Source organism: Sciurus vulgaris (genome assembly GCF_902686455.1).
Source record: "Sciurus vulgaris genome assembly, chromosome: 6".
In the NCBI taxonomy this organism is placed as follows: Eukaryota; Metazoa; Chordata; class Mammalia; order Rodentia; family Sciuridae; genus Sciurus; species Sciurus vulgaris.
In genome coordinates this window covers 163,580,398-163,606,667 of record NC_136466.1, presented here as the reverse complement: position 1 = coordinate 163,606,667, position 26,270 = coordinate 163,580,398, and the positions used below count along the sequence as shown (strand labels likewise).

The window sequence follows — 26,270 nt, the reverse complement described above, 5'->3', positions numbered from 1 at the left end:
AACTACATAATTGATCCTACTAGTCCTAAGAAGATACATGAAGCAAATACCTTTTTAAAAAGTTTGACTTGATGTACTGAGGATTGAACCCAGGGCCTCATGATGCTGGGTAAGTGCATCTTCAGCCTGTTTTATTTTATTTTGAGACAGGTTCTTGCTACCTTTCTGAGGTGGGCCTCTAACTTGAGATCCTCCTCACTCAGAGTCCAGGAGAGTTGGGATTACAGGCCTGTGCTTTTTTTCCCCCATGAAAAGAATCTTAAGTAAAATATGGATGCATCAATAGGTTTTCAAATATTCTAGCTGATTCTAAGACATATGGCAACTTGCAAAAAAAAAAAAAAAAAAGTCATACTTCTTTTTCCTTATTTCTACAAGTATAAACAGAGACAAAGAGATGAAACAGGCAGTGTTGGACATGTGGTAATTTGAAGATGAGACTCAGATCTTGGTCTTCCAACTCCAAGTCCAGGAGTTGTTGTCTAATGTCAAAGCACTATTTGTTGAAGTCACAAATGTACACAAAACAACCCTTTAGGGCTGCAGGAGTCTTTCTTGCATGGAGGACTCCTTGTTCACAGAAGAACTCTTCACGCTCAGATTACAGTCCTGCCCCAGGGACCTGCTGCTTGGAGATCCCAGGTGCTAGCTGGGGGAGTTTGCTCTGCCACCAGTGGAACAGAGTCAACCTCAATAAATATAGAGGCCAAAATGCTATTTTTTGCATAAAAATTCAGATCCACTTATAGGTCATAAAAACATAGACCTTACAATACCGTTTCTTTTGATCCAATTAACTAGATATTTTAGAGTTTCCATGATCATGTGCACCAGAACTGTTGTACAAGGTTCAAAAGAGACTTTATCAGAAGTATTAATTCTTGCTGGCTTTAGCTAAATTTATGTCCCAGAATACATTAAAGCATAATGAAAAGACACACTATATAATGATACAGAAAACATCAAGGGCCTCCAATGTGGAGTTTTTAAGCCATGATCATGCTAATGAAGTAACTGGCGTGTACTGGGGGGAAAATAAACTGTGACTAGATGTCTGCAGACCTGGGCCCTAAGTGCTCCTTCAGGTTCACGCAGGCAGAGACGGTGATGGCCACAGTGACAGAGGTGACAGTAACACCAGTCGACAAGTACTGAGTGCTTACTAAGTTCCAGGGACTGTCCTGAGCAGCTTGTGCCCTGTTGATTTGAACACATCCTAGTGCAGAAGGAACCCTTCTGATGCTGGGGACACTGAGGGTTCCTCCAGCTGCGCCCACAGCTGGTGCAAGCCCGGGGTTCAAACCCTGTAGTCTGGCTTCAGATTGCATGTCCTTACCATTATTCTGCCCCTGCACATTTTAATCTCTCCCCATTTGAGCACCTAAATGAGATAATGGTGTGGAAGCCCTTGAAAAAATATAAATATCAATATGAATGTCAGTTATTATTATGATCATCTTCTTATCTAATTACATGGCCACATGGTCTGATAATAATAACACCTTGATTGGGATTTGTTTTTCCTGAAAATCTTGTTAGAGCATCATCCCATACATCACTTACTGTTTACTTTCAATATTCTTTAAGCTTTCAATTTGCAAAGAAGACATCTAACGCATCGTTCATTAAAATGGTCTGCTTGCAATAAAAATAGAACAAACAAAGAAGCACCTAGTGTCAGAGCCAAGAGATGAAAAATCAAGCTCCTTTGTCATCCAGAGAAAGATTTTCCTCTTCCCTCAGTTTGAAATTCCTTTCTCTGAGAATTTCAAAACTCATTCCCAAACTTCAGGTGCTTTTAAAATGTCTCCACCTCCAGGCAGCCTGCCCAGATGCCTGAGTGCCCAAGGAAAATTAACCTACTCTGCCATGCTACCTTAACACTCTGGAAGACCCAAATTCCAAGGAATTTTAATTGTTGAACAGAGGAAACTGGGAAGGAGGAACACAATAAAAATAGAGGTTGCGGTCACTTAAGGAACAGAACAGAAGAATATTGCGTTCAGAGGTAGGAGAGCCTAGAGATCAGGGATTTCTTGCTGTGCAGGAAAAGAAAAGCTGCAGTCACTGAGGAAGAAGAGCATCAGGGCTGGACAGGAAGGCGTGAATTTCAGACCTACTAAGAGAAGCACTTGTCGGAACTTAGTAAGTACATAGGAAGCAAAGGAGCGTGGAAGGGTCTCATTCCTGGGAGGGCGATTCCATCCACACTGCAGTGGCTGCCGGGAGAGTTCGCAACACAGAGCGCCTTCTTTCCAGATACCACAGCGGACAGCATGCAGGCAGGGTGTGGTTTCTTTTTCTGCACATCTTCAGAGGACTTACTCAGACTTGCTGATTCTGGTCTGCTCAAGTTGGACATCTGTCCTGAACATGACTAACAGGAAATGAATGAGGAGATGGAAAGCAGGAACTGTCATCTGTGCATTCAGAGGGGCGAGTGCAGGAGGGGTGTGTGCGGGCGCTTGATGTCTGGGGAGGGGCAGGCTTCCTTCTTCAGCTACGGAGTTGGAGGAGAAGGTGATTCATGCACTGCTGTGAGAAAGGGACTCGGCTGGATTCTAAGAGAACCTGATGCACTCGTCTCTCTAGATCTTTAAAAAGTTCCCAGAAATGACTGAGTATGGGAATTTTGATTCTAAGTAAATGAAACTTTAGGACAGAGTAGCCATCAAAATCATCAGTAGAGGAAGCCAGAGCCAGGAAGACAAGGGGATGTCTGGTGGATTATTTTACCACTAACAAGAAGCCCATAACAACAACAACGAAATCAGGTAGTAGAGTTGGGCAGCATCTCATTCGGGAGCCAAAGGGATGTTTTTGAGGATGCTAATTCAGGAAAACCAAAAGAATAAAATATAAACTTACAAACTGAGATGCACAAGTTCAAGACTGAGATCTCAAGAGCAGCTTTGGTTAAATTGACGCTTGTTAGGAGGTACAGTTACATTATTTACCCTTAGGTTAAATTGATTTTTTTCAAAATGATTTAAAAACACTTTTATGTAGGCCATGAAAAATGAGCAGACCAGGATTCACACGCATCTATCACCGATGAGCAATTCGCATTCATTGCTACCCTCTCGCTACCTGCTCTTTGTGGAAGGTTAAAAATGATTTGAAGGTTATTATTTTTTTAAAATGAGAGTAAATTATTTGAGCAAATAAAGAGAAAGGGAACATATTTTATAGGAGATATTAGGAAAGGATAAAGGAAATAAGTTGTGGTGATTATATCAAAGCAGTTATTATAAATTACAAAATCAATGAGAAAAACTTGATTATTTGTAAGATTATTAACCTAATTTAAATCTGTTCAGAACACTTTAGTCCTATCTAACCACAAATTCACTCTGAAGAAAAAAATATGGGACTTTGCTTAAACTGTACCACTAATCAGCTTCATTTATAGTAGCAGTTTCTTTTTTATGGATTCTGGAAGAACTTGTCAATTTACAAACTTACTTGGAGTAAGAGGTGGCTGGTGGTGGTAAACGAGTTGTTTTCTCCTGAGCTTCATTAGTGACTTATAAAGCTCATTTGGAGGAGTTTCACTGAGGAGGTTGCCTGAAAATAGTGGTTCGCCCATCTACCATTCCAAAAATTAACTGAGGGGAAAGCTCCAGGGGCTTGTTATGTGAGGAAGCTTACCATCAATATGGATGTTCTCTGAGCAGGTGTGCTTTTAAATTTCATTTCTGTGTCTCTGTCTCCAGAATACCTATTTCATCTGATCAGTTGCTTTCCATGCATAATGCTTTATGTGAAAATTGAAACTTTAATGGTCCTAGGAACATAGAATTACCCGTTTGGATTTTAAATTGATTTAGATTCGACCAATGCTATTGACTTAATTAGTATGATTTTTCAAGTTTGACTATCTGAAATGAATAAAGTTAAGATTGGTCATGTGCTGACAATGTTTCCTTAGATCTGTATTCAATGGTGGGCACTGAACAAAAAAGGCAGTTTTCAGAAAAGACAAATATCAAACACGTAACTCTAGTTCAAAATGTGCAACTGAAGAATTTTATGGGGCATGGGGTTATAGGTGATCATAAAATGATATTTTTATAGCTCATTACAGTTTCCTGACTATTTGTCTTCAGACTATTGATCATTAAAAAATTAACAGTGCAGAGAAGAAAAATCTTTATATATTTCTTTGTAAATAAACTAATGAAGATAGATTGATATTCTCATTCTTGATGATTATTGGAAGAAACAGAAAAGTAATACAAATCTGTCTTGAAGAAAACAACTTAGAAGCTAACTCTAGAAAATGCCACAGTTGATTGATGGGATGACATGAGTTCACAAAGCAGTTGCGGATTTGGCTCGGAGGACACTTTCTCCCCCACATCTGCATGAGTTGCTTGTGCACTTAATCCCATTTTACTTACGTGTCCTGAACACACATCTTTTTACAGTGAAGACTTTCCTGGTCCTTTCATATTTATTCTAGTGGTTCTCAAAACTCCCGTCTTAGACCCCTTTCAGACTCTTCGAAATTATTGAGGATCCCTGAGAGCTTTTATCAATGCGAGTTATACATAATGCTATTTCCTGGAAATCTTTAAAATGGAAGAATAGGCAGCACCTGTTCCCTGAGCTGTCGGAGCACACTGGTGCCCTCACTCACCACGGGCTCTCTCAAGAACGCACCTGAGCATTCGCTTGAGAAAAAGCAAGAGATAAACAACTTCAATGTTGTGAAGACCCTTTGATTTTTGAGGGTCCCTGAAAGAGTCTTGGGTACCTCCTCACATTCATGTTCTGGTCACCTATGGTGCCTCGGCAATTTCAAAACCAGGAAATTTCCACCAGAGACTAGTTCTGTGCTTGATCCCAGATGAAGTGTCTCATGAGAACTTTGCACAGCTCTCTTCTGTGCCGGCGATCCATAAAGTGCTCTTCTTCCTGTTTGCCTTTGATTATTCCTTCAATTCCTAGTTTTGCCCCTAAGCTGGTGACCTCTTTAGAGAAGGCATAACATGCTTCTTAAATGTCCCTGTGATAGAAGGAAATCTAAGTGAAATCTAAGAAAAAGAAATTGAACATTAGCTGAAAACCAGGTAGAGACACTATCTGAAGGAGAAGAGAATTGCAGTTCCCTGGAAGGTTTTCTTTCTTTCTATGAGTTATCTTTGTGTTTCGCTCCTGTCTTCCACTTTTTTTCCTTCACCACTAACTTCCCATTGGCCTCAAATGGCAAAGGTGGCTGGGCAAGGGAGCACCAGTGAATTGCAACAGAATCAAGTGGATGCATGAAGCCTCAGGCAACCCTAGACCTGGGTACAGGGACAAACTTCTGGAAGGGCCATCATCAGGCCTGGATTGAAGCATAATCATATGGATTAATATGGATATCCATAATCAAATGGATAATGGAAGGAGCAATCCGAGGATCAGACAACTAATTTAAATAGACACAGTTCCAGGATGAGGGATCACGAGAGGTTAGGTGACAGTCTGTGGCTACTCAGGGAGTGAGGGAACTTGAATCCAGGGCTTCTACTCTTTTCAGAAGGTTTTCCATTCTACTGGGTCAATCTGAGAACACAGCTTCCAACATGACAGAAATCAAAGCAAATAAACCAGCCCATTTCCCCTGGCCATGATTTGTATATTTTGATCAATTTGATTCATAAGCTTCTCATTTTGATTACTATAATTTTTATAAAAACCTTATATACTTAAACTACTTCTGCATCCTTGGGTGTTGTACTTAATAGGAATTATGAAAACAGGCACTTCACAGGAGGTCTCTCACTTTCAATATTATTATTACATAGGAGTACGTGGAGTAATATTTTATAGCACTTTAATAACCTGATCTTTCAGAGTCTCTGTGACTTAAGAATATTCACAATTAAATGAAAGTGACAGTCCACAGATCTACAGTGAATGATACATTTATTTCTACCAAACTACATATGAGTATTCTATTTGGATTCTACCTGCTCAGAAGGTAACTTACACAATTGACTCCTGATATTTTAGTGCATTTTGGTTTAATAATCAAAACAATGCAGTTTTTTGTCATAATATTTATAATATAATCAGCTCCCAAAATTTTCTTCCTACTGAATGATGAAATTATCAAAAATATGGTAGAACTTCAATTTATTAATATGTCACAGAAAGAAATAATTACCATTTGAAATATAATATTAAACACTTAATTTCTGGCTAAATATGTCAAGCTGTTCTTCATATTTCTGATTTTTTCCCTGTTTCTGATCATTTTTCCCTATTTCTGTTACTTATTGGCCAAAATACAATCATGCTTATCTCTGAATTTGTATCTCCAAAGATGCATGTACTAAAATAAATTTCGTGATCCGTGTCAGGTGAGGCCAACCTATGCATTATGTGAGAAGCTGATGGGTCTGGGTTTCTGTCAGAAGACTGTCTTTTGTTGTGAGTTTTGTTTTGTTTCAGCAAAACAACTGCAATTTCTGAAAACATTCTCCTAGTGACTTGGTGACACATATCTGTTAGAATTAAAATTACACAGCCGGCAGTCATGAAACTGTGTTGGGGTGCCAAAGGCTGTCTACACGATTTACATACTGTAGGATGCCATTTTTAAAAAGCACAAAGTACAGCAAAACCTTTATAGATGTGTGACCCCATAAAGTCAGTGGAGCAGAGCACTTGCCTGAGGGTCCAGGAGACAGGGTTACTATGCTTCAAAATTTATTTTAATCGGAACTTGGAACAGCAAAAGCTTTAAATACAACAAATTAAATACCTTGTGCTTAGGGACTGAGATTGCTTTTAGTATTTTCTTTCCAGGTTTGATTTAGGCGTATTTAGCATTGTTTAGTCCCTTGAGTTAGGATTAAGGGACTGGTTCTCAAGGGCAGGGTGCCAGGTCCCATTTAGCATGAGCTGGTTCATGACTATTCCAGCTAATGAGCCACTGATTGAATAATCACAAGGGACCGGCAGCATCTGATGGGCTTTCTCTAATTAGATGGAAAGTGTCAAGGAGCCACTACATACATATCTATTTGCTGTGCCTCCAGACCAAGGCCACACGTGGTGCATGGTTCTCCTCTTTAGCAGAGATGGGTGCTGCTTAATCTCTTCACTTGCCATTTCCCTCTCTGCCTGTCCTCTCAAGGACAACCTGCTCCCTGGCCTCTGCTTGGGTTTGGCCAATAGGAGGCACAGGAAGGAACCGAGGGGCAAAAAGGATTTTCCACCTTGCCCAACTCTGTGGGTACCAGTGGCTCCTCCATTATCCTTTAGGTGTGAAGGTGGTGAGGGCTTTTCTTGTCATTGTCAACCCTCATGTGACTCAACAGGCACTGTGTTCCCTTAGTCTCACCCACTTCTGTTCCTTAATTCAATTATCTTCCGTTTTTTTTTTTTTTTTTTTTTTTTTTGAGTGTGTTTGTGTGTGTGCATGTAGACTCTATATATCCCATCTGGACTCTCACTGATACACAGAGCAATTAAGATTTTTATTTTATGACCTTCTGAACACTTACAATTGGCAATATGGATCTCCAAAATGATGGCTATCTACCCAATATTTTCAAATTAATTCTCTAAATTTTACTCAGCGACTTCAGTCTGAAAGTGACAGTGAAAGAGTTGAGAATGTTTCTGAGGCATAAGCACCTTCTCTGTTTTGCTGGTTCCCAAGCCCCATGCACGAAGTTTTAGGGTGGAACTTTGATTTCAGTTTCTTTTTGTTTATGTTTGTTTCTTTTCCTTTCTTTAAACCAGGATGTAAGAGTTTATGAAAAGAATGATTAACAAGTCCTATCAATCTTCAAGTAATTCTGCATATAATAATTCAAAGTAACTCATTTTTCTGAAAAACAGAAATTGGACTGTTACCACCTATATTTGGAAGAAGCTCTACCCGAGCATTTGATTCCCCTGTGATGAAGGTACAGCATTTGAGATGACTATTGTTTGTTGGTTTTGCAGGACTGGGGACCCAAGCAGGGCCCCAAACCTCTAAGGCAAACATTTCACCACTGAGCTACACCCCAGCACTACAGGTGACTTTTGAATTCAAATTATGGGGGAAAAAAGTGAAAGCTAAGATCCTCTCCATTTTCCTCAGGTTCAGCAGAGCTTCTCACCTAGGAAAGCTTGGGGCTATCTTTTGGCTTACAATAAAATAATTCACATATTTATCTGTTCTGTTTATTTATTTTTATAACATTTATTTATATTTTCTATTTTATTTTACATTACCTTGTCTTTGAATTTACTTTTATCATTTCATATTCTTGATTTTTTTAAAAAAAATATTTAGTTCTTTATAAAATTTCCCAAAATAAGCACATTCCTTTATTTTGCCTTACTTTTTAAATAGTGAAGTTTGGATTTCCTCTGAGTTTAGTTTTCAAAACATTTTTAAATTTTTTTATTTTTAAAGACTGCATTTTGATGCATTGTACACAAATGGGGTACATCATTTCATTTCTATGGTTGTGCAGGATGTAGATTCATACCATTCATGTAATCATACGTGTACATAGGGTAACAATGTCTGTCTCACTCCACCATCTTCCATACCCCCCTCCCCTTCTCATTTCCCTCTACATAATCCAAAGTTCCTCCATTCTTCTCTTACCCCTGAATTCAGTTTTTATTATAAAATACTCCTGTTTTATTTGCATTCTAAATGGTGTACAATTTCTGTTTTGCTTTTAATTCAGTAGATATCTAGAAGTATGTTTTCTGGTTTTAATTACATTTTTGCTTAATATTTTATTATTTGCTTTTAATTCTAGTGTACTATTATCAAATAGTATAGCCTTTCTATGTAATTGTCTTTACCTTCCAGGATCTGATTACTTTTTGTCAATATTCCCTGGGCATGTACAAATAAATTAATACCTTTCAATGAATAAAATTTGAAATTCATTTAATACATTGATTTGTTAATTTTAAGTTCCTACTCTGTGGCTTTCTCTTGTAGCATTATTTCTGAATGAGCACTGACATGTCCACAGCAATGTTTTCCATCAGCTTCTCTAGCTTTTTTGTAGGAATTCAGGTTCTGTACTGTTTGGAGCATTTGGGCTCCTTAGTTCTATTCCATCATTAGAGGTTAATACGGTCTCACTGCCTAGCTCTTCTCTGACTCTGGTCGTGCTCTGATACTTTCCAATATACCTCACAATATTCTTCCAGTTTCATCCACTCTTTGCATTCATTGTATTTGCTGGCACTGCTTTGTCGAGTCCTTTAATTTCAACATTTATTTCACTAAATGTGTTTCTTATAAACATCACATAAGTATTTTATCTTTATTTATTACAAATTGGAATTATTATCCTTATTAGAGAATTTAGTGTGCTTATAAGTAATTAGGTTGATAAACTTGTCTTATCCCTTCTATTTTAATTTGTTTCTGTCTTATTTTATCTTTTCATTCTTTTCTCTGTAATTTCCATATATTAAAGGTTATAACTTCTCCTAAACTCAAAATTGAGAATGCTACTCTAGAATTATATGAAGAATGATATCCACTATCTTGCCTCCTTCCCTGCAAGACCTACTATTCTATCTCTGCTTTTCCTACTTTCTAGGTTCAAATATTGATTAAATGACTTTTAACTACAGCTGGAAACATATTTATGACTCTGGGGGAGAAGTAGCAATTCTACATTTTGAATATAAAATACAGAAAACAACTATAATAACAACCATTCATCTTACTTTAGGAGTTTTATTAATGGTGGATATGGGTTTAAAAATAAATCTGGATATCCACGGTGTTGTTATCCAAAGAATAGTGGTGGCATAATGATTACAGAGATGATCTAATATGTAAATTAAATGGTTTTCAAGATAACTATGCTATCTCAATCTTATAGCTTCCTTTTATATGGAATCTTGAAATGCATTAGAGTCAATTTTAATTTTTTAAAGTTAAGGAATAAAAAGGTTGACTAATTTTTGATGTCAAAATTATGAAAGCCTGAGATAGTTAAATTATTTACTTTTTAGTCTTTTGTGGGATTTTGTTAAAATATGTTGAGAGAATTTTACAATTTATTAAAAAGAAGGCATTTCAATTCCTTACATTTTTATTTCTAAGCTTCAACTCTGGTTGAAAAATATTAAATGAAGATAAAGAAATATTTAAATATTCTATTGAAGTTAATATAGTTATGCAAGACTAAGTGCAGGAGTGTAAGAAGTTACTGCATATTACATTATTTTAATACTACTTAACACTATCCATTACACCAATTTATATCTATTTTGTTACATAACTGCAGATTTTTAAGGTCTCTACCAACAATGATCCGTATGAATAAAACATGTACGATAGTTGATTTTAAGTCAGACTTTGTGTTGGTTAAACAAACATGCGAGTTTATTAAACATGCTAGTCTTGATGCTGAAAACTTGGTGAAAAATCTAGAAGTCAATGACTGAGTTAATACTTTATAGTCCAGTGGGAGTCAGGATGGGGCAACTCGGGCAGGGAATTGAGAGTGGAAGGAATTGGATAAAACAATATAAAGATATCTTGAAGTGCTTCTCATGTATGGTGCAGAAAGGCAATGATGTCGGAAAGCACTAGGGCGCATGCGCTGTGAGATGCAAGTCTTCCGCTGTAAGCGCCCTGTGACTTACTTTCGCTGGTGGAGTAGTCCTGCGGGTCCAGTATTCCCGACTCCTGCAGTGATCGAATGCAAGAGTCCACCAGCTCCAGACCTGTCGTAAGTTCATCTTCGATATCTTTTTGACCATCTGAAATAAGACATTTTAAAGTGATGAATCAGTACGGGATATGTTAACACTAAAAGCTGTAGGTTACGACTTAATAATCAGAAGCATCCTAACAAATAGTCATCTCCATGAAGTTCTCATTTGATAAAACTTGTGATGGATGGCCAGCACTAACGCCAAGGCCAGCCAATTCCAACTATACCTGGAGAACATGAAGTGACCTTGTTCTCTAACAAGGAGAACTTTGCTCCCCACTTGTTCACCACAACAGATTCCCTGCAATTGTTACTGTCACGTTTCCCATTTACTGTACACGGAAGTAAGCGCAAGGACCCACCAAGAGCTCATACTTTACCTTGTGGTTGCCAATGAAACTGCTCTTCTGCTGAACTGCAAAAAAGAGAACACACAGGTATAACGCCATGATTAGAAAAGAAAGGCCCCAAACTGCAAGTCACAAAGGCTCCACAGAGCAGTACAGTGGTTCCATGACACTGCCTTTAATTCCTCACTGAGAAAAGTGACATAAATGGTCCATTTGCCATATATCTTTTTTTGATTGACAGGTACTAGCATGCTATAAATGGACATTGTACAGTAATTTCCACAAGGACAGCTCATTTTATAAAACAAATCTCAATCCATTAAACTTGTTCCTTACAATAACTTCTGCATACATGCAGTCTTGCACAATTTTAGTTATTTTAAAATATAAGTCTGAATAAGATTTTATATATATAGACTTTGTAAAGTAGCCCAATGAAGAAATAACTATCTCTTCTTTTATTACAAAGATAAAATAAATCTTTTCCTTTACTTTGATATTCCCTATGAACAATTCCTTTCAGTCGATTATTACAGTTTAAATTGTGTCATTTAAAAATAATAACACTTTTCCACCAACTGAATATACACTTCTGACTTTCTCACTTGACAATACATCTATAAAATAATGCAGCATAAAGAGTTGTTCATATATTTCCTATACCAATCATATTGTACAGAGTGGCAACAGATTGATTTTGAATAATTTATTAAATACAAAATAGATGAATAAATTTAAAGCTTCTAAATGTGAACGATTTTCACTGTATGTGTGGACTTTTCCTACCTACCCACTTTTTTTATGTCAATAACTTGCAAGAAAGCTACTGTCAATTACTGAACAGATATCATTTTGAGAATGATTTTCTACCCTTTCTTCACCAGATTTTTTGCCTCTGATCTAGCAGCTTCTGTGAATAGCTCATCAGTTCCTGAACAGCAAGTGGAGTTTAGGTCTTTAATCTGTACCTCAGAGGTGGCTTCTGAATCCATTTATAAGAGAAAAAGCGATTTCAGGTATAAATCAATGTTCAGAAAAGCCATGATTGATGTAGATGAATACAAGAATTGTCCCTTAAGAAACATATGACTTTTGTAGTGTGTCTTGCTCCTGAGTCAACCCACATTAGCAAACTTGAAAATGGTTTTGCAATAAAAGATATATACAGAATTGCTATGAAAAAATGATAACTTGGTAAATTCAGTCCCTTGCATCTCTTTCTTGCATTGGAAAGGTAAAACATTATATAAAATCAACATCTAACTACAGTTAAACCCTTAAAATAGAACTAAAATCCTAAAATCAATATGTGAAAATTTTTTAAAGCAGGTTCTCTTAGTAAGTGACATTTAACATTAATCAATCTCATCGTAAAATCCAAGAAACATCACCATAAGTCTAAACCATAGTCATCCTAGCTACTTTAATACTGTAAGTAGCTGATTAACCATTATTTTTAAATGATGCAAATTTTGATATCCCAATGGTCATTTGCAGGAGGAACATTAATTCTGAGTATTTCCAAATGGTTACTTGTGTCAGAAATGTTTGCAGTGCTTCTTAAATATGTGTATTTTAGGCCTCACCAGAAACCCACAGAACCAGAAAATCTTCAGGTGGGGCTGGCAATCTGACTAGTAAAGAGCTTCTGTGATAACCCTTATGTTCTGTTATGTTTGAAAAACAGTAGATACTGTTTCCATTAAAGATGCTCTATGAATTTAAAGCTGTTCCACTATGGCTGATCAAGCTCTCCGAGTGGTACAGCATTCTAAGCTTGTATATGCCATGGATTTGCACGGGGGTGGGATCTTCTTTCTTATTGTAGTGTGCTGTATGGTGTTCTTCTTTCCCTTACACATGAGTGTACACAGAAACCTTGAACCTAATCAAGGGTAACTTACTTGGAAAAAGAGTTTTTGAAATGTAATTAAGCTAATGATCTTCAGAGGAGGTCATTCTGGATCATTTAGGAGGGCTCTAAATCTAAGGTCAAATGTTCTCATAAGAGAGAGAAGACACGAAGACCAAGGGAGGCAGAGGGTGGAGCCATCCAGCCTCAAGCTGAGGATTGTTGAAGACTTCAGAACCTGGAATGAATGGTACCCAAGGCACCTTCATAGGAACACAGCCCTGCTGATGACCTGGGTTTGAACGCCTGGTCTCTATAACTGTGAGAAAATAAAACTTTAAGTACCCAATTGTGATAATTCGTTAAGGCAACCCCTGGAAACTGATAAAAGAATGCTCTTATATAATATCCTCCAGGATTTGCTACCATCTCTATACTACTACCTGCCTTTATCACCACAGCTACTTACTGCTAAGTGCTTCCTGTATACCACAGCTCTGCCATTTTACACCAGCATAACCCTTTTAGAGATGAGGCTCGGCGATGTTGAGTAACTTGACTGCATGGCTCATTAGGAATTCAGCAGGGATTTGAATGAATCTGACCAACTCCAAAACTAATTTCTCTTTCATGGTCCAACATCATGGAAGGACATACTTCAGCTCCCAGTCATCTGGAGCAGTACCCGTGAGCCAGTCAACAGAAGCCGCTCCAGGGCTCAGCAAAGTCCAGCTGTCCTTTGCTTCCAGCCACACTGGGGCCCACACTGCCCACCCCTTGCATGAAGATAAGGTCATGTGAGACCCTGTGGGAGGCAGTAACAGGCATCACTTCCTGCCCAAGCACAGAGGGCAGGATTGAGGTTTTCCTGTTGTCTGTCCTCTGAGGCCTAGCATGGGTCCTTGAGTCAGCATGTGGCAAGAAGATTTCCTCCAACCCACAGAGAACACAAGAGCATGACCGAGAAATAGACCACTGCTGTGTTACAACCCAGACGATGGAGGCTGTGACGCTGGAAGAAATGTCAGACTGACCAAAACAGAAATTTTCTGTGCCATCATTTGCATTCATAAATGTTTTCTTTTCTTTTTTTCTTCTTTTTTTTCCTTCCAAACCTTCTGTTCCCACAGCAGAGAGCAGAATAAATGTGTCCTGGGCAACCCCAGTCCAAACAAGGTAGTGCCACAGCTCTTATTCATCCGTGGGGACTTTTTGTTCATCTACTTAGTAATGGGTGATTTTGTGTGCAGGGCTCCATATCAGGCTACTACATAACGTTTACTTTTGTGTCCATCTCCTTCTAAAGTGTTTCAATTTTATGATGCAACAGAAAGAAGAAGGAACATTTTTCTTATTGCAATTGAAAAAATACCATCAGAAGTGAATATAAAACTACTCTTTCAAAGCAGAGGCACTTCCTTTGGGCAGACAAAAGCATTAATCACCTCAATGGTTTCCCTGATTCCCTTCTCACAGTTAACATGCATTAAAAGTATGACTGATCACAGAGAACAGAAATCCCGAGAGAAGGCTGGCTTGGATTTTATTTCCTTTAAGTGCACATTTCATTCTCAGTGCTAGGGGATTCTACTCAATTGCATATTTTATACCCTTCCTTCTCTTAAAAATGGTTCTAAGGTGGATATTTTTAAAAAGCCAACACACTGTTTATCCACATAATGAACATGCATCATGACTATGTCTCAGACACGCTAACATCAAGTGTTAGGAATTACTTGTGGTCAACTTCTTTCAGTTAAAGAGTTCAGTTTAATGTAAGAGACGGTCTGAAAACCATTATAACTTACATGCATGTTTCACTTCTGGGAATAAAGTTTGCTTTTATTGCTAAAATGCTGTGACTTAAAACAAAAATTATCTTCAAGAATAAAATTTACGAAAAATATAAATGTAATTGAGATCAGTTCACAGGTACTTAAACATATCTATGTATGAGTTCTAGTACCCAGTGATGTGACAAAAATAGGTTTCTAATGAGTAGCATACAATAGCATTTAACCTTTAAATATGCATAGGGATTTTAATTGGAACTGCATTGAATCTATATAGTGCCTTTGGTAGTATGGCCACTTTGATAATACTAATTCTGCCTATCCAAGAACATGGGAGATCTTTCCATCTTCTAAGGTTCTCCTTCATTTCTTTCTTCAGTGTTCTGTAGTTCTCATTGTAAAGGTCTTTCACCTCTTTTGTTATATTGATTTCCAAGTTTTTTTTTTTTTGAGGCTCTTGTGAATGGAGTGGTTTTCCTAATTTCTCTTTCATAGAGTTCATCACTTATGAATAGAAATGCATTAAATTATGAGTGTTGATTTTATATCCTGCTATTTTGCTGAATTCTTTTATCAGTCCTATAAGTTTTCTTGTGGAGTTCTTTGGATCCTCCAAATATAGAATCATGTCATTGGCAAATAGTGATAGCTTAAATTCTTCTTTTCCTATTCATATCCCTTTAATTTCTTTGGTCTGTCTAATTACTCTGGCTAGTATTTCAAGGATGATGTTGAATAGAAGTAGTGAAAGAAGACATCCCTGTCTGGCTCCAGGTTTTAGAGGGAATGCTTTCAGTTTTTCTCCATTAAGAATGATGTTGGCCATGGGCTTAGCACAGATAGCCTTTATAATGTTGAGGTCATACTTCCAAAGGCACTATACAGATTTAATACAATTCCAATTAAAATTCCAATGCCACTCCTCATAGAAATAGAGAAAGCAATCATGAAATTCATTTGGAAGAACAAAAGACTCAGAATAGCCAAAGAAATGCTGGGCAGAAAAAGTGATGCAGGAGGTATCACAATATCGGACCTTAAACTATACTATAGAGCAACAGTAACAAAAATGGCATGGTATTGGCACCAAAATAGACAGGCAGACAATGGTACAGAATAGAAGACATGGAGACAAACTCACATAAGTACAGTTATCTCATACTAGACAAAGGTGCCAAAAACATGCAAAGGAGAAAAGATAGGCTCTTAACAAATGATGCTGGCAGAGCTGGAAATCCATACGCAGTAAAATGAAATTAAACCCCCCTCTCTCTCCCTGTACAAAACTCAACTCAAAATGGATCACGAACCTAGGAATTAAACCTGAGACCCTTCACCAAATAGAAGAAAAAGTAGGTCCAAATCTTCATCATGTTGACTTAACACCAGACTTCTTAACAAGACCCCCAGATTGCAAGGAATAAAAGTGGGAATCAATAAATGGAATGGATTCAAACTAAAAAGCTTTTTCTCAGCAAAGGATACAATCAATAATGTGAAAAGAGAATGGAAGAGTGGAAGGAAATCTTTACTACACACACTTCAGATAGAACACTAATCTTCAAAATTTAGAGCCCAATCAATAAATAGGCTAAGGAACTGGGCAGACACTTCACAGAAGAAGATATACAGGTGATCAACAAATATATGAAAAAGTGCTCATCAGCTCTAGTAATTAGAGAAATGCAAATCAAAATGACCCTAAGATTTCATCTACCTCCAATTAGAATGGCGATTTCTCAGAAAACTTGGAATGGACCCACTATTTGACCCAGCTATTCCACTCCTTGGTTTATACCCAAAGGACTTAAAATCAGCACACTATGGTAAAGCAGCCACATCAATGTTCAGAGCTGCTCAATTCACAATAGCTAGATTGTAGAACCAAGCTAGATGCCCTTCAATTGATGACTGGATAAAGAAATTGTGGTATATATACACAATTGAAAATTACTCAGCCATAAAGAAGAATAAAATTATGGTATTTGCTGGTAAATGGATGGAGTTGGAGAATATCATGCTAAGGGAAATAAGCCAAGCCCAAAAACCAAAGGCCGAATGTTTTCTCTGATAAGTGGATGATGGTACATAACAAGGGGGGTGGGTTGGAGGGTGGGGGTGATAAGAGAAGAATGGAGGAACTTTGGATGGTGTTGAGGGAAATGGGGCAGGAGGGGGTGGGGGAAGGAAAGATAGTGGACCGAGACAGACATCATTACCCTACGTACAAGTATGATTACAAGAATGGTGTGAATCTACATTGTGTACAATCACAGAAATGAAAAGTTGTACCCCATTTGTGTACAATGAATCAAAATGCAGTCTATAAAGATTAAAAAAATAAACATATATAAACCTCAGAGATGCTAAGAAGTGGCTTTAGAGACAATACATTACAAGCAAGATACTAAGAGTTAACACTTGTAAAGTTCTCTGTACCACACAATAGTCTAACTGATTTACAGTTAATTTTCATGACAAAACATTTTTTTTTTCCTAGTTCTGGGGATTGAACTCAGGCCTCACACAATGCATGCATTGTATGCATATGTGGCCACTGAACACACTAAAAGAATTGGAGCAATCAAATTACACACAAGACTCCTTTGCATTCCCCTAGACGGTCAACGAGTTTGAAAGTCTGATAATGCTAAGTAGAGGGAAGAGACAGAAAAATAACTCTCATATATGGAAGGTAGGAAAATAGAGAAACACTGGGGCAAGCCATAGTCAATACCTGGAAATGCACATGTAAATACCATTGGGCATTTAAAAGAAATTAGGCAGACACCTTTGATGTTCTCAAAAACAAAATATAGAGCAAATTAAATCAAGAAGTATAAGAGATTTATATTGCAAAATCCCAACTATGTGAAACCATTGACAATATGCACACATACGGAGGGAGAAAGAATCAACATGTGTCAAAAGATACCACCTTGTCATGGTGCTGGCTTGTGGTGGGGGAGAAATGACTCCACAGAGTCATTTGCTTTGAATTTAATATTTCCTTTTATGAAAACTGATAAAATATCCTGATGTTATTAGGATAACATGATAGCATTAACTTAAAAATGTCTTTTACCTTTGGGGGGAAAAAAAAAAAACCTTGCATTTGGAAATAAGTTTAATTAAATGCTCGTACGAGTCCTTGTAGTTGCATTCCACATAAGACTCTCACAGTTATTAGAATCACTGATAGCTGAAAATCAACCAATATCAAAATTTCTGAAATATATAGGTACAAATAATGGAGGAAAACAATGAGAGAATACATAATTCCCTTTTTTCTCCATTTCATATGTGAGAAAAATGAGAGTCACTTTTGCAGTGTTTTAAGTTTGAGGTGGTTTGAAAACTTCTGGTAAGCAACCAATAACTTCCAGGTTCTGAGGGCATGCAGTGGGGTGGGGGGATTTGTTTAGACCAAAGAATAGCCTTTGATTTCCTAGAGAAGTGATTTTCACCCCGGCCATTTCCTGCATGATAGTCTCCTCACCCACCTCCAGGCCATTTCTAATAAAAAGAATATATATATGAAAGTTCAGTGGGTTTCCTTAATGTCAGGAAAAGACACAAAGCAAACCATTACTACGGATGCTCTGTCTCTTATGAACCTGCTCAAATACATTTTCTTATTTTCTTTTTCCACTTTGGGATGCCCAGAGCATCAATCTCTACACTGCTTCATGAGGAGCATTATTGCTTCCAAAATTTTTCAAAATGAAATAAAGCTACAGAACTATAAGATTTTGTTAGTTTGCTTTCAAGTAAAGCAATGTACTTAAAACATAAGCCAGTGAAACTATTGTAAAATAAATTGCTTCCATATGATTACTTGATTCTAGCCTACAGGGAAAAGGATCCTGATATTGATGATGTCCACATGACTTGACCTCGTATTCTAACAAAATAATTTTTAGTTCTGCATGCAGCATCTCACATGAATGGGCATGGTGACAAAATGAAATGACTTCGTTCAAAGGTCTCAAATACTGTGGAAATGTGACCTGTGGAGTAAACACGATGAGGGGCAGTCACCATGGAGCTTTGCCTCAGGCTGTCCTTGACTTTTCACAAGGGACTGGACCCCCCATGCAGACATTTTTACAGGACCATGGTAGACAGTCATTGAACCACAAAGCTCCTAAGTTGGGAGACCACGTGTGAAGTGGTCAAGCACCAGTAGGTAAGTGCACAGTGCACAGAAGCTGGGGTATTTACTGCATGACAAGAGAAACTCAAAGCACTCCTGCACCCAGGGACAAGGGACTTTCAGCTAGTCACTTCATGTAATGAAGTCTCAGTTTCCTCATTTGTAAAATGAGGACTTTGCTAGTATTTTAAAGATCTGGAAAGACAAAGAGTTGAGTCTGTAAAGTATATGAAAACCAAAGAACAGTGCCAAGAACATAGTAAGTAGGAACATACATATGTATTTGAACCAGAGGCCTGAGAAAGAACGGCCAATTCACAGAACTGAAAGAAGCTCAGCAGGTCAATCATAGAGAATCCAGCTTGTTTGTGTCTAGGGACCAATAAATAGTATCACACAAATATGTCACACACGCTGAAGAATTTATATTGTCTATCTTTTTTCCCACACTAAGATGGGGAAGGGAAAAGGCAGTCTGTGATTTACAAAGAAAGATGATTGCATTTAAACCATAAGTTTCCAATCAGTGTTGGCAGCGAAAGTCTGTTCAGGCAATTGCCATCTCTCTTGCAGTGGAGAAAACCATAAAGACCAGTTGCTATTTTCAAAACCATGGGAGAAAATAAATCAGGCTCAAATTGCTATTATTAATTTCTTTTTAGTTGGAGGCAGAGGAAATCCATATCCCTAAGCTAATTTTGATGGTGCTGGTGACTGACAAATTACCCAAGCAACTGATACAGCAGAACAGTAGTGGCTCCCGGGCCCTAGCCTGGATTCACATGGCTCTTAGGTTTATCACAGAGCACAAAACACGGTCATACGCAGGAGCTAGCCAGCGAGAGCTAAACAAGGGAGAAAGAACATGCATCTTCATTCTTTTTGAAATCCTTTAAAGTAAGTATTCCAGTTTCAAACAACCACAAAGAATTAGCCTAAAGCTCAATCATTTTAAATGCATTACTGCACAGAAGTCAATCTCTCAGCCTGGGAAAGATATGCATTCAAGTTTCTCTCCTACAAATTTGTTTTACAGTTTCACTGTTGATTGTGGTTATATTACAAAAGACACTTTATGTAAAAAAATTCAATATTAGAAGCAGCAACAAATGGTGTATTGTATCGTAGTAATGTCTCACGTTATGTCTACTTTCATAGTTTCCTGGGAAACTTCTCAGGCATGAGTAAGGAATTATTTTTTTAAATGATTATACTCATAGAAAAGAAATTTAGTGTAGTTGAAAACACATTTTCAACCATATTGGAAAGCCAAGTATCATAATATCTTTGCTGGTGGGAATTCCATAAATTGGAATATTGTAATTTGCAATTCTGGATGATAAGGGAGACTGTTCATCAATTGGCTGGTAGATTTTACAATATTTTGAAGTGCTTTCTAAACTATTAAATTGAATAGTCTGTATAGTTTATGTGCTAATACTACTGCATTATACATTGTTAAATTGATAATTCTATTTTGGTGTTCACTAGAATTCACAGTAAGATGTTGATTAACTTAAATACTTCATTCCCTGATGCTGAGAGTGAACAGAGGGTTCACTGCATTTTTCAGCTGAATCATTCATACTTGATGTTTTGGTTGGAGAAAAGTAGATGGTAGAGGTGGGAACTATAGCAAGGTTCTCAGATGACCCGTGTTTCATTCCTTTGCATCTTTTGCAAAAATCTTTTTGTTTTAAATTATTCAGTTAGCTCATCTTAGTTAAGGTAGCTCATTAGCTTTAGGGACATCTGTGAGCAAAAGGAAGGATCGAATCTATATTGTCCTGGATCCTTGTAATGATTGTGTGTATGTGTGTGTGTGTGTGTGTGTGTGTGTGTGTGTGTGTGTGTGTGTTCACATGCACTTGCCCCCTCTTCTGTTCCTCTGCCTCATTCTGATCTACTCACAGTTCTTCTTTTACCTGTTCTTGCTTCCTACAAGTGTTTTCTCCTAGAGGTATGTCAAACTCTGGGCATTGGATTTGACTGGAAGAAATATGATTTTATTCATAAGTAAAGTTAACCCCGCCTAGATATTTAATGGAAATATATACAAAAAAATCCATAGACACTTTCATTAGAAAAGAGAAAAAATGACTTTCTGTTTTATTTTTTGAGTCTCAATAAATGATTCACAAAAATACATTTCAATTCTAGTGCCTTTATGGAGCATAAATCATGTAAGATGTGTGCACAGCGGCTCTTATGGTGTTGTAGATCTTTATTTCAACAAGAGCAGTAGAGTTGCTTCCAGACCGCCTGAGCCATCTGAAACCACCAGCAGCTTTAGTTAGAAAGTTTAATGAACGAACAAATACTCATTGCGGGTCTATTCATAATCGCCAAAGGCTAGAAACAACCCAATGTCCTTCAAAAAGTGACTGGTTCAACAAATGGATGCATCCACGTGAGGAAACCTACTTAGCAGGGCAAAGGAACGGCTGTGACATATGCAATAAACAACAGCTCTCAAAGGAATCTTGCTGAGTAACAAAGACAACTAATACCCTTGAAATACCAAATTACAGAACTGGAGAGCAGACTAGTAGTAGCCAGAACTTAGAGAGGAGGGAGGGGTGGGTGGCTAACAGGGTGGGATGAGGGAGCCTGGCAGTGATGGAATGATCTTGACTGTGGAGGTGACAGAAAGCTGCTTATGTGATAAATGTGCACAGAACACACACACAAATGCACGTCCAACTGGGAAAATCTGGATCATTCAAATGTCAGTCTCCCCGTGGTGACATGGCTCTGCTCACGTAAACGTTTGCTATTGGGAAGCTCCCTGGTGAACTTACAGAAGGTTTCTCTGTGTAGTTCGTTTTGGATTTTCATATGCATATGTTATAATTTCCAAATAAAAAGCCAACAAAATGAGTGGACTGTGGTTTAGCCATGCTTCCTTTTCTCTTCCCTGAGGGTCTTTTTTTTTTTTTTTTTTTTCTGTATACAAAATGCTACTGAATTTTTCTCATGTAATAATTAAACTAGAATGAAATGAAGATTGGGAGTGGTAAAGAGTCAAGGAAGGAACAGAGATGGAAGGAAGGAGAAGAAGGGGAACAAAGGAAGCGGCTGCTCATTCTGATTGTCCTTTCCTTCTTCATTCCTATCAGGAGAGCTCCGAGGACCCTGCCCTGGCTCCTTTCTGCCTTGTTCTGTGAATGAAGGAGTCAGCCCTGCAATATAATAGACCAATCACACTCTCCGTTGCCAATCGGATGCAAGGAATTGTGCTGCCTCTGAAGGCAACTCACACGGTGCTTCTCAGCTACCCTGCTCATCAGGACCCAGTGTTCATTTCTGCTGCCTATATTTTCAGGGAAAATTTAAAATGAAATTTTGGCTAACAGTAGTGGAGCAAAGTGTAAGTCTTTAACGCACGCTATGCATGTTCGGGAGGCCTCACACAATAGAATTCATTGGCTCTCTGCAAGCATATTAGTTAAGTCAGGGTTTCACCTGGTGCATAAGCTGCTCTTCTTGCTGCTATTTTGCAGGGGAGCAATCACTGAGCCTGTCTGCTTGCTGTCCCTGAACCTACTATCCTGCCTCCTGGGATACTGGTCTCCTTGTCTGATTACTTTGTCTGTTGCTTCCTATATTTATTAGGATGAAAAACAAAACCACACATTTAAAAATTACTTTCTTTCCAACATTTAGCTCCAATATTTGAAACTGAAAGAGTGGATCAGCCTCCCCACCTTCTGCAGATCCCAGCAGCTCTGTGTATGCTGAAGTTCTCCTTTCTGGAAGGAATGAGGATTTGAAATGCGTACTCTGACTGAACAATGGTACTGCCCATCAAACACTGAAGATCACTTAAAAGTCATGAATTGAAATATCTATGAATGTTATTAATCCCCAGCACCGTGCCAAAAAAAAAAAAAGATATTTAAAGCACATCTTTCCAGCAATCATTGTGGGGATCCCTTTTATCTATTCGTCTATTGTTCACTGCAAGCGCCCTTGAAACTTGACTTCCTCCAATTGTTGTTTGGGGGTCCTGGTTAGCTCTCCCCTGTGGCATGAAAACTCTTCCCCATTGACAAAGAATCTCTCCTTGACCACACTTCGGTTAGGCTCTTCTGAGCTCTTTTATGAACTCCCACATCCTTCCCTGTGGGTGCAGTTGTGGTAAAAGGCTATCTCAGTTCAACCCACACCCCAATCCTTGCTATCTGATAGGGTTCCTCATCTCCTCCCATCCCTCCAGGTGATGTCCTAGCACCCTCGCCTGCCTTCAGAAAGAATCGTGCTAGTTCAGTGGGGTCAGAATACTCCTTGTATTCCTATTATTGCCTCTCAGTAACTTTCCATTCATTGACCTCCTACCCTGCTCCATGGCTATCAAAGTTCCCACTTTCCCTTGTTGCATTTGGAGTTGGGCCCAACCACTGTGCCCAACTATAAAACCCTTTGAACCAATAAATAAAGTCTGCCTTACCAATCTTTAAAAGTGGTCACTTAATATTTTTTAACACTCTCCAGTGTCTGAGAGGAATATGGAGGACATCACATCTCCTCCAAACCAGGCCTTGGTGCTTACACCGAGATGACATTATGGAGGTCAGCTCCCTGTCTGAGAGCTGTGCGACTGCACAGGGCCCTGTGCTCAGAGGGTCCCTGCTTGGGTTTAAGGCTCTACTGTTGCCCTTTGGAAATGGAGAAATATTATCTTTGAACTTGTGTTTTGCAAGTGAAATCTGACACAGCAGCGGGCCATGTGCCTGCGTGAAGGAGCTGTGCACAATACAATGCCCCTGGTTTCCCACTGCCTGTCCACCTACTGCATTGGCAGTGACCTGCTGAAGCCACCCTGTGCCGTGGGACTGAACCAGACTCCAAGTGTGCACAGAGTTAGCATGTCGTCTTGGCGATGGAGTACGCAGTAGTGCCGAGGCTCCAAGAGACCTCGCTTTCCCTTCCAACTTCACTCGCTTTGAGTGAAGAAAGCAAATCTTCTAAGAACCAGGAACCGTCAAGGAACTCTATCATCACCTTTCTGACTCATGTTCCCCCCATGGCAGCCAACAACTCATGCCGAAAATGATGACCTGGAAGGAAAGTACTGGCAACCACGAAGTGAAATATAAATGGTTGAAGCAGTTTGGGCAATGTGTCCACTGTTCTGGAAAAAAAAGAAATGCATATGCATGCATGGGCTGTGCAATATGATCTCTATAGTCTCAGGGATTCTCCGGACAAGTTAAATGCTGTAATGTTTGCATTAAATCTGGCACAGAACAAATTAAAGATCAATTGTAGAATCATTCTAATAACTTAAAATTTTATTTTAATTTTACTTATACTTGCATTAAATTTTAAGTAGTGGGAAACACTATGTAAGAAAGGGAAAAGTCCTAGTATTTTTGAATACCTTGAATGGCATCCTTTTCCCTGCTTTTTGAACAACAGGCCCCATATTTGCACTGGGCATTGTGGATTATGTGAACATGACCTATCTCAGATAGCCACTGAGGTAATTAAAAGATAATGCATGTGAAGGTCCCCGGTACGAGAGGACAGCAGCGAACCCTCCCCGGCTGCTCTCTGGCTTCACTCCACCTAGCTGCCTTCCTCCTTTCCTCGGGCCTGCAGTCTTGTCTGCTCTAATCAATGATCTCAGATGTCACTGAAATGGATATCCTCGGGCAGAGATCCGATCACAGCAATCCGAGTTAAAAGCCCTCATTGGCTGCCAGCGCCTGAGTGCAGACCAAGCCTTCCACAGAGCACGCTTGGGTTGGAGGACCTGCCTGGCCTACCCGAGCCCCCCACCCCAGAGGACCCTGAACGAGGCTCTGCATGCACTTAGGCTCCACAGCAGCTTATCACTGGCCGGGACGTGCTGGAATAATTTGTTTTTCAGTGTTTGTCTTTGCCAAACTAGGAGCTCCTTGGAGACAGAGAGCAAATAGCGTTGATCTCTGTAACCCACAGTATGAGGCTCTCTGACTGCCACTCACAAACGTGTCCACAGGTGGGAGTCAGCCGTCCGTATGTCGCAGGGCTTCCTCTTTCTTCAAAGTGGATCTTTTATTTCACTGAAGGTTGTCTTTTAGAAGTGTACTGTGACAAAAAGGAGCTTTTACCTTGTACTGTGCTTTTCTCAGCGCATCACTAGGACAAGGAAGCGATCTCCTGAGTGAACACTGGATTTGTACAGATTCCTTAGGAAAGAAGGCAGTCACCAGTCTGTGGTGGAGCCCTGGAACATTCCCTGCTACACTAAATACTTTAAGGGCACTTATTATTTAACAGTGTGCCCTGGAAAATCCTGTTATGAAAATAATGAAACTTTAATTTTTTTCTACATCTAAATTTACATAAGGCCAATTTTTATTTTTAAAGGCAGGGTATACCATGATTCAAAAGGCCATCCTGGGTGAAATTATTCCTCTGTGGGTGAGCCAGTGGGGTGGTGCTCACATTTGTAGGGAAAAGCTAGTCTTTCAAAGTTCCACTACTATATTTCTGGTCATCTGTTTTGTTGTTCAGTTTGTTTTCTGTTATAGTCTTGAGCGAACTAATTTTCCTTTCCCTAATTAAGCCCATTTTCATATCTCATCTGTTGGAGTTTTCTGTTCAGTGAAACATTATTTTCACTTATCAAGGCTCCATGACATGCTGCTAGTGGCTTCTAAGTGGGGACAATTACAGGAAGATAAATCAGAGCTCGCCAGGGCCGTTGTCATTAGTGGTCCCTGTTCTGCTCCCGAGGCCTCCGTGTTTGTTTAAGGCGACAGGGCAAAGCAGGACCCAGAGTCAGCCTTGATGAAGCAGCACAGGAAGTTCACAGGCAGGAGGACATCCTTCATTTCTAATTTGTTGATTTAATCTGGCTCCAGGGGCTCTGACAGACTCCTCATCACCTAATGTGCTTAATGGTCTAAATGAAAGGAGTTGGTGGTGTTGATTTAGCTCCTGTTGGACCCATTTCCAAGTCACACAGCCCCTGATAAATTGCTGAAATGAGCCCTTCTCTCGGAAAATGCACCCTGTAAGATGAAACTTTGGCACATTATATAAAAGTGCAGGAAGAGTCTCCAGCAGTGGGAGCCCTCCTCAAAACACAGGTCCACATCAACCAGCAGGAAAGCGCACCCAGCCTGGGCCAGCTTCCTTCAGCTTCTTTTCCTATTCAGGAAGAGACAACTGAGAAAGCAAATGGAATTTCTGCTTTTTTGTGTTTTAGTTGTAGTAGGTGGACTTGATCTGCATTGTCCTTACTGGAAAACAAAGAGACCTGTTGTAGTCAGCTTTTCTGCTGCTGTGACCAAAACACCTGACAAGAACAACCGAGAATAATGAAAAATGTATTTAGTGCTCCTGGTTTCAGAGGTCCCCGAGGTTTCCATTCACAGACAGCTGACTCTGTTACTCTTCGCCCAAGATGAGGCAGAACACCATGGTAGAGGG

The 26,270-nt window shown here is 38.9% G+C and overlaps 1 protein-coding gene across 6 annotated transcripts in view; it reads right to left on the bottom strand.

Moving 5' to 3' along the window:
* Nucleotides 1-26,270, bottom strand: part of CTNND2 (catenin delta 2) — a 904,448-nt gene that overhangs the window by 436,109 nt on the left and 442,069 nt on the right. For all 6 annotated transcript variants that reach the window (XM_079145292.1, XM_079145294.1, XM_079145293.1 and 3 more), the window contains 2 exons: nucleotides 11,075-11,109; nucleotides 10,624-10,740 (listed from right to left, as the gene is read on the bottom strand). In XM_079145292.1, the coding sequence (XP_079001418.1) occupies nucleotides 10,624-10,740; nucleotides 11,075-11,109 (152 nt within the window). The remainder of the gene's footprint in view (nucleotides 1-10,623; nucleotides 10,741-11,074; nucleotides 11,110-26,270) is intronic.